Source organism: Coenobita brevimanus, chromosome 20 (genome assembly GCF_032717465.1).
Source record: "Coenobita brevimanus isolate Jiangsu-jjx chromosome 20, ASM3271746v2, whole genome shotgun sequence".
Classification (NCBI taxonomy): domain Eukaryota; kingdom Metazoa; phylum Arthropoda; class Malacostraca; order Decapoda; family Coenobitidae; genus Coenobita; species Coenobita brevimanus.
In genome coordinates, this window is record NC_136973.1 from 6,040,001 (window position 1) to 6,050,000 (window position 10,000).

General features: G+C 44.6%; 1 protein-coding gene across 1 annotated transcript in view; it reads left to right on the top strand.

Annotated features, from left to right (window-relative positions):
* LOC145391844 (paired box protein Pax-6-like) overlaps nt 1-10,000 on the top strand; it is a 229,355-nt gene that overhangs the window by 80,485 nt on the left and 138,870 nt on the right. The window contains exons 3-4 of the mRNA XM_080266332.1: nt 1,538-1,703; nt 3,123-3,303. Coding sequence (XP_080122458.1) covers nt 1,538-1,703; nt 3,123-3,303 — 347 coding nt within the window. The remainder of the gene's footprint in view (nt 1-1,537; nt 1,704-3,122; nt 3,304-10,000) is intronic.

Sequence of the window (10,000 nt, forward strand, 5' to 3'; positions counted from 1 at the left end):
TTATGTCTATTCTCTAAGTTCACGTTTTCCTCCCCCCTCCCCAACTCCCCAGCCCTTCACCCCCTCCTCCTCCCTACCCCCAGCTTCCTAACCCTTCACCTCTTCCTCCCCCCTCCCCCAATTCCCCAACCCTTCACCTCTTCCTCTCTCCTTCCCCATACACCCCCGCCTTTCACCTCTTCCTCCCTCCTCCCCCAATTCCCCACTCCCTCACCGCTTCCTCCCCCATCTTCCCAACACTTCCTTCCTCCCTCCCCCAACACCCCCACCCCTCGCCTCTTCCTCCTCCCCTCCCCTTTCACCTTCTCTCATATTTACTAACGTTTGTGCGTTTATTCTTTCCTGGTTTTTCCTACATTGTGTGTGAGGTGTTATGTGGGATATCAATACTAGACTACACCTGATCCCCTTACACACACACACACACACACACACACTACCTCCTTCTCACACACCAAACACCGTCAGTCTGACCTAAACAAAATCAACTTAAAATAACTAATATAAAGAGATAAGAAAAATCAATTCTTTTTTCCCAGTCCATTCTAAAATAATAATAATAATAATAATAATAACAACAGTAAGGACAGACATGGTAAATTTCGAAGCAGAGACGAAGTAAATCCGTTTTCTATGCGACGGGAGAGAAGATGTGTGGAGAGGGGGTACTTGGCTGGTTGTTCCCCTTGTTTATAATTGCGTTACATCCGATCAATGCATAATTCCGTGAGGGGTAGCAACAGGATGGTGAAGGCTTGGGTGAGGCAGGGTGCTGAGGTAGAGAGAAGGGTGAGGCAGGGTAGAGAGAAGTGTGAGGCAGAGTAAAGAGGTAGAGAGAAGGGTGAGGTAGGGTAGAGAGGTAGTGGGATGGGCGAGGCAGGCTAGAAAGGTAGAGAGAAGGGTCAGGCAGGGTAGAGAGAGATGGGTGAGGTAGTGTGAAGAATGTGAAGGGTGAGGCAATATCGGGACAGGAAGGGTGAGAGAGGGTGGAGAGATAGAGCTGGATGAGGCAGAATGTAGAGGTGAGAGAAAGGTAAGGCAAGGGGGAGGCAGGGAGGGGTAAGGTGGGGTGAAAGAGGACGAGGTAAGGTGGAGGAAGGGAAGGATGAGGCAGGGTGGAGAGGAAGAGAGGAGGGCGAGGCAAGGTGGAGGCAGGGATGGGCTGGGTAGGATGAAAGCAGGGAAGGAAGGATGGAGGAGAGTGAGCATAAAGGATGAGGGAGAGTGAAGGTAAAGGAATATTGTGTGAAGCCTAAGTGTGAGTTCTACAAAAGGATGATGTCAAGTGTGAGGCTTAGTATGAGGAATGTACTACAGGAGGATGAGGTGATGTGTTTGCCTAAGCATGAGAGCTGAACCACGAGAGGATGAGGTGAAGTGTGTAGCCTAAGTATAAGATCTGAACCACGAGAGGATGAGGTGAAGTGTGTAGCCTAAATATGAGATCTGGACTACAGGAGGAGGGGGTGAAGGCGTAGCTACTGAAGGCGGTGGCAGCGGGACCCCACAGGCCACTACTGACACCAATATCTTGCAGGAGGTACGGGCGTGAACCAGATGGGCGGCGTGTACGTGAACGGCCGCCCGCTGCCAGACCACATACGCCACAAGATCGTCGAGATGGCCCACTCCGGCGTGAGATCTTGCGACATTTCACGCATCCTCCAAGTGTCCAATGGCTGTGTGTCCAAGATTCTAGCTAGGTGAGTGTCCCAGGGGCGAGGTGTAGTCCTTAACTCCGAGATCTGGTGCTCCTTTCCAGGCCACAGCGGGATTAATCAGCTGGGGGGGGTGTACGTGAATGGTCGCCCCCTACCTGACTCCACGCGACAGAAGATCGTGGAGCTGGCACACTCGGGAGCCAGGCCCTGCGACATCTCCCGCATCCTCCAGGTGTCCAATGGCTGCGTCTCCAAGATCCTGGCCAGGTACGCTGATGATGATGGCCAGGCACTTCTGACATTTCCACCTAGGAGAACCATTTGAGCACCTAGGAGATAAAGGAGACAGCCAAGGTTCTAAGATTTCACCTAGGAGATCTTTTAAGGACACCTAGGAGATAAAGGAGACAGCCAAGGGTCTAACATACCACCTAGGAGATAAAGGAGACAGCCAAGGTCCTAAGATTTCACCTAGGAGATCTTTTAAGGACACCTAGGAGATAAAGGAGACAGCCAAGGGTCTAAGATTTTACCTAGGAGACCAATCTGTGCACCTAGGAGAGAAATTTAAAGGAGACAGCCAAGTGGTCTCATATTTCATCTAGGAGACGGCCCAAGTTTGTTATTTCACCTAGGAGATCCATTTGTACCTAGGAGATCATTACAGAAGACCCAAATTCTGACATTCACCTAGGAGAGCTTTCAAGGCGACTCACCCACGTTTCTGATCACTCACCTAGGAGACCACTGGCACCTAGGAGACCACTGGCACCTAGGAGACCATTGGCACCTAGGAGACCACTGGCACCTAGGAGACCACTGGCACCTAGGAGACCATTGGCACCTAGGAGACCACTGAAGGGGGCGGCCATAGGAGATCAATACACCCAAACTGGCTTTCACACAAATGGCTTTTTAACTACCTGTCGATTGTCATATGATGCAAACTCTCTCTCTCTCTCTCTCTCTCTCTCTCTCTCGGTTTAACCCCTTCACGTGCGAGTTCATCATCATCATCATCATCATCATCATCATCACAGTTTACCTCTATTTCAATGGGATGGGTAGAGTCGGGGAAAAAAAAAAAAAAAAAAACATATATACCAAACAAAAAAAATTACGTGAATAAAGAAAAAAAAAATCCATACATAAAATACGAAAAAAATCCATCCTCGCACTCAATGGGGTTAAACTAAAAATAAAGATAAAAAAAATAAAGCCTGTTTTTAGCCTAAGTACAACACATTATTATTATCATTATTTTTTCAGATGAACAGAGGAGGGGAAAAGTAAAAAATAAATAAATAAATAATAATCCATCTAATCCCACACCTTATTTTTTCAGACGAACAGAGGAGGAGAAAAAAAAAAAATCCACCTAATTTTAGACCCCGTATTTGGCCTTAAGGACACCAAGTACCTTCTAAGACACTAACACCCCTTCTTCTTCCCCTCCTTCAGGTACTACGAGACGGGATCCATCAAACCGCGCGCCATAGGAGGGTCCAAACCGCGCGTCGCCACTCCGCACGTCGTCAGTAAGATCGCAGACTACAAGAGAGAGTGTCCGTCTATCTTTGCCTGGGAGATAAGAGATCGGTTACTATCGGAGTGTATCTGCACCAACGACAACATCCCCAGCGTGAGTACCCGGTGAATTGTCTTGTTCCTCCTTTGTAGTGAGTTTTTTATTGGGTTTATCGAAGGAAAATTAATGTTCATCTTCATTCATTTGCGTATGGTACATTTAATTCACAGCGTCACACCCTTTTCCACTCATCATCATCATCACCAGCATCACAGTCTTTCCCACTTACAATCATCACTACACCACCACCATCACCATCACACTTTTCCACTTATCACCACCACCACAACACTTTTCAACTTATCACCACATACCATCACCAACATCACACTCTTTTCAACTTACCACCACCACCACCATCACACTCCTTTCCACTTCCTCATCACCACACCACCACCACCACCGTCACTCCTTTCCACTTCCTTCTCATCACCACCACCACACCCCACCACCACCACCACCACCGTCACTCCTTTCCACTTCCTTCTCATCACCACCATACCACCACCACACCACCACCACCGTCACTCCTTTCCACTTCCTTCTCATCACCACCACACCACCACCACCACCACCACCACCATCAGGTATTGGCTATTATCCGACTATCTCTTCCACTGATAACATTTCTATCGTAAGTACTACATAAAGCTTATCTTTTTCATTACTCAACTTTACACACTATTCTTCGTTACTTGCTACACCCTATATCATCTCATTCATCTTCATACTTTTTCTTGTCATCATCATCATCGTCGTCGTCTTTCTTACTTCTCATCGTCAATCTCCACCTGCTTCTTACTTACACGCCTTCAGAGTAAAAAGCAAACTCCTCCTTTACTCCTTTTCATCATCATCATCATCATCAAGAATTGGGTGCTGGCTGAGTGTATATCATCACCCTTCATAGTTATCATCATCACTATCATCATCATCATCATCAACTTGCATTATGAAAGAGGTTTTAAAATCATCATCATCATTATCATCATATTTCTAAATGCTCAGTGGTTTGGGAGATGGACAGAAGAGCAAGAAAGTGACTGAAGGATAAAGTCGAAGGATATATATGAGGGAGGGGGTAGGGTGGATGGATATATGAGGGAGGGGGTAGGGTGGAAGGATATATATATGAGGGAGGGGGTAGGGTGGAAGGATATATATATATATATGTGGGAGGAGGTAGAGTGGTGGGATATATATATGTGGGAGGAGGTAGAGTGGTGGGATATATATATGTGGGAGGAGGTAGAGTGGTGGGATATATATATGTGGGAGGAGGTAGAGTGGTGGGATATATATATGTGGGAGGGGGTAGGGTGGAAGGATACATAGGTGGGAGGGGGTAGGGTGAATGGATATATGAGGGAGGGGGTAGAGTGGAGGGGTATATATGAGGGAGGGGGTTGGGTGGATGGATATATATGAGGGAAGGGGTAAAGTGAAAGAAGCTCAACAGATAAACACAAAATCTGACGTCCGCATTACATCCAAATATGAAAGACAATAAAGGTGAAAGACTTGAGGTGAGCTAAGTCTTACCTAATGGTCTTTGTCTTAACTCGCTTGTCTCATCCCAAACTTGCCTCAACACCACCATCTTTCCGCCTTAACTTTTCCTTGACGCTGACATGAGCAAGGGCACTATTTTTTTGTTTTTGTTTTACTTATTTAGAGAGCAGGTTTAACTTTGTCTCTCTCTCTCTCTCTCCACGAACCCCCCTTTCCCATCACTACATCCCTTTTCCTCTGTTCGTGACACCCTGGTTCCTCTTCCTCCTCCTCCTCCTCATCATCATCATCATCATCACCATCACCACCACCCAAGACACATCACTCCCTGGCTACGCACAAGGGCTAATCATCATCATCATCATCATCCTCTTTCCCTGCATTATAGGTGAGGTGTGTACGATGCATAAACAGGAAAAAGGGGAAAACAATGGAAACAGCCATTCGGATACTATGAAAAAAAAAAAAAAAAAAAAAAAAAAAAAAAAAAATAGGGATAATTTTTTAGTCGAAGTAACCCCTCACATGATGAAGCGTGGGGCCACTGAGAGACATTATAATATACAGATAGACTTTATATACAGGGATGATATTAAAGACACCCCTTCCCCCGCAAGATAAGGTCAAATTCTATCTATCTATCTATCAGTCTATATCTATTGGTCTGTCTATCTATTTACCCACCTATCAGTCTATCAATCTATCAGTCTATCTATCTATCTACCTATCAGTCTATCTATCTATCTATCTACAACACAGGCTCCCAAACTCTTCCCAGTCACTCCCCACTTTACCAGAAAATCTTTGTAGGCTCCCCCAATCTCCCAAAAGGTATTAACCTCCCCCTCCCTCCCCCACACCCCTTTTTTGGGAGTCATTTTAAGTAACTCCAACTCTACCTTTCTCTGCCTCCACATACCTTTATTTTTTAAGGGGTAACTTTAGGAAATCTTGCGGAATTATAGTTGTTTTGGCCATGTCTTGGGAGTATTATAAAGATTCTGTATTTTTTTTATGTACTCTGGCCATGTGAGAGACTTTGTAATTTTAGGTAACAAGGGACTTATGTGAGTACCGTCATTCTGAATTGCGTACCGTCATTCTGAATTGCGTACCGTCATTCTGAATTGTGTATCATCTTTCTGAATTGCGTACCCTAATTCTGAATTGCGTACCCTAATTCCGAATAGCGTACCCTCATTCTGAATTGAGTACCATCATTCTGAACTGCGTATCATAATTTTGAATTGCGTACCCTCATTCTGAATTGCGTACCCTCATTCTGAATTATTTAAGTACCCTCATTCTGAATTGCGTACCATCATTCTGAATTGCGTACCATATCACAAATTATATGTAAAAATCACTTAGACGGTCCCACTTTCTCTCATTTGTGACCCTACCTACACCATCTACCTGTCCATCTATCTATCTATCTCCCCTTACCTACACTACCTACCTACCTATCCATCTATATCTATCCATCCACCTATCTATCTACCTATGTCTTCCCTTACACTACCTACCTACCTATCCATCTATATCCATCCACCTATCTATCTATCTATCTTCCCTTACATACACTACCTACCTACCTATCCATCTATATCTACCTATCTATCTATCTATCTATCTATTATCAGGCCCCTAATTCCTCACATCCAGATAGAAACTCAAGTCGCTACTCACCACCACTTCAAGTCGTCCTCCAGCATGTACTCCTCCAAATGATCCTTCAACATCGTCCTCACTCTGGAAAAAATGAATCTATCGTCATCATCCCAACCTCTAACCTTAAATACCACAACAGATACATAGATAGATAGGTAGATAGATAAAGTGCAAGTTTCCAAAGTTGTACCTGATGTAAAAAATAAACTATAATTATCAACCAAAACACCAATTGATAGATAGATACACAGATAGACTGATAGATACGTAGGTAGATAGAGATTGATAGACAGATGTAAGCATTATAAAACATGTCAACTCAATCACTGAACAGGCAGTAAATAAGCGAGTCACACACACACACACACACACACACACACACACACACACACACACAGAGTAAACGATGAGCAGGTAGGTCGGCACGGAGGGTGGGATGAGGGGAGGGGAGGGGGGTGTTTGAGTGTAGGGGAGATGGAAGGGGGGTGTATGAGTGAGTGTGTAGGGGGGTGGGGGAGAGGGGGGTGTATGAGTGTGTAGGGGGGTGGGGGAGAGGGGGGTGTATGAGTGTAGGGGGGTGGGGGAGAGGGGGGTGTATGAGAGTGTAGGGGGGGTGTAAGTATATTCAACCACTATCCCTTTAATTCACTACACCAAGCCTCCAGTGTATAATAATCTCACCCCTTCAGCTCGAGGACACATTTCTTTACCCTTACCACTTCCGGACGATTTGTAGAGCTTGGGGAGGGAAATCCGGCTCTACGGGAGGGGGATTTAAATCTCCATAAAGCCTCCAATATAAAAAAAAAAAATCGTCCAGTGGGAGTATTGGATCTATTTAGCCATTTTATTCAGCCAGACAGACGATTTTGGCCAAGGGAAATCACGTAAGTTAGGGGGTTGGAAGGATTTGTTTATGGACGCACTTATCGAGCCTTGTTTTCCTCTGTCATGCTCCCTAATACCTTTTCCTAAGCGATTTATTTTTTTTGGATATGAAGCAGAATTTATGGACGCACTTATGGAGCCTTACTTTCCTCTGCTATGCTCCCTAATACCTTTTCCTAAGCGATTTATTATTTGGATATGAGTTACAATTTATGGACGCACTTGTGGACCCTTATTTTTCTCTGGTATGCTCCCTAACACCTTTTCCTACGCGATTTATTTTTTGGATATGAGTTAGATTTTATGGACGCACTTGTGGGCTTTTATTCCCATCTGTTATGCTCCCTAATACCTTTTCCTTAGCGATTTATTTTCGGATATGGCTGGCTGATGTCCTTCTATATGCTAGTTATGCAGAGTATGGCACTATTGGAAGAGTTTATATGACATGACAATATGGTGTGGTATAAAAATCGCTTAGGAGAGGGTGTTAGGGGCTTCCCTAACGGCTGACAATACAAGGCAAGGCATTACATATAAACCTACGCCAGACGATATTTTTTTAGTTGCCAAGAGATGATTTTGTTCAGCTTAAGAGGGACTATTTGAACTGGAGGGCTCTGTTATTACCTCCGCCAACGACGTTGGAGGAGATTATGTATTCACCTCTGTTTGTCTGTCTGTCTGATTGTCCAGACTATCTTAAAAAGTTCTCGATGAATTTCAATGAAATTTTGTGGAAGAGTGGGCCATGGGTCAAGGAACAATTTATTAAAAGTTGGGGAGTATCCGGATGCTATGTATTCCACACATCTCCACTGACCCGGATCCTTTATAATGGCAATGGCATTGGCGGAGGTATGCGCTCTGGCTCCCTAAGAGCTTAGTCTTGTTTTTTTTCCCTTGGAGGAATCAATCTTACGGACTTTGGCCTTAGGTTCCTTCTTCCTTGCATTAAAGAAAAAGATATAGCCTTCACTAACCCCTACACTACAGGCGCATCTGTCCTCAGGTAAACAATATCTAGTATAAATAAAAATAATCCAAATATGTAAAATGAAAAATATTTAGTCTTATTAAAATTAATATGACGCCATAAGAATGAGGATAAAATTGTCACTTTATTATCATCATTATTATTATTATTATTATTATTATTATTTTGCTGGTATAGACTCACGAAGGAAGATTTAATTCATGCAGTCTCCAGGTGATTTTTCTCAGCTCAGGGAAACCGTCTTGTAGGCCAAAAAATATACTTACTCGTCCCTTTTATATGGGGTTAGTAGAGAGGTATATGAGAGAGGGGGGTGTAAGCTGGGGGGAGGGCAGCGAAATGGCACGGGACAGAGCGACATGGAGACGATTTGCTTGTGGCCACCCCATACGTGATTAAGGCGTCTGGATATAGATAGATAGTTAAATGGATACGAAAATAGGTAGGTAGGTAGGTAGGCACGTAGGTAGACATGGATAGAAGGATACAAAGGTAAATGGACAGATAGATAGATAGGTAGATAGATAGATACATAGGTAGGGAGAGACATATAGATAGATTTATGGGATTATAATTTATGCAGATGATTTGAGTCTGAGAGAAATTATAATAGTCAATGGATTAGCCTTACACACACACACACACACACACACACACACACACACACACACACTCAAAGCTCTCAGTGTAATTATGGACGGTGTGTTGTGGCTATTGAGAGAGAGAGAGAGAGAGAGAGAGAGAGAGAGAGAGAGAGAGAGAGAGAACAGGACAGGGAAGAGGAAAAATAAAAAGGTCGACTAATGAAGAGGGAGAGAGAGGGAGAGAGAGAGAGAGAACAGGACAGGTAAGAGGAAAAATAAAAAGGTCGACTAATGAAGAGAGAGAGAGAGAGAGAGAGAGAGAGAGAGAGAGAGAGAGACAGCAGGCACCCTAGCTAGGAGCATGTAATGGTGGTCGCTCCATTACTGAACACCATACAAAGGACACCATTACACAGGCTGCGGTGATAGTCAGGATAAGGCCTTGAATCTCCTTTGGCTTTCAGTTCACGCGTAAACCACCTCGTATAGACTAAGCGTATCATGCAGGGGGTTTACGCAAAATTACGCTATCCCTGTGACCCCTCCCCGTAAACCAGCCCTCAAACTTAGCCCATAAATGCAAGGGAAATATTGAGTTACGAAAATATATGTGTTGGTGGCAGCCCCCCTACTCCGCGCCTCCGTCAGCCAATCATCGCGCGCCGTGGGGGTCCGACTCACTCTTGCCACTTAGCGGGTCTTTAAATTTTCCCCAAAACATTAGCTTTACTCATCTACCTTCCTTATCAACAAGTAAAGGAATGATTACGCTTACTACAAACTACGCTATTCCACAGTCAAATCACCAGGTTCTCTGATGGGGTGGGGTTTAATTGCTGAGCGCTGGGATAAATGATAAAAACACCCAGACGTCATTCTCGTTCTCGCCTCGCCTCCCTCCCTCCCTCGACTCAGCTGTTACAACACGACCAAAATGGAAACAGTATCGGAGTTGGGTTTAGACCGTCGGAAAGGGCCCCTCTGCGTCTCTCTCTCCCTCCTTCTCTCTCTCTCAATGGGCGAATGGGATGGCTTCTTAATGGGTGGTTATTTGCGCGTCAAATGGAGGGCAGCGAGCGTCATTTGTTAATCCCGGGTT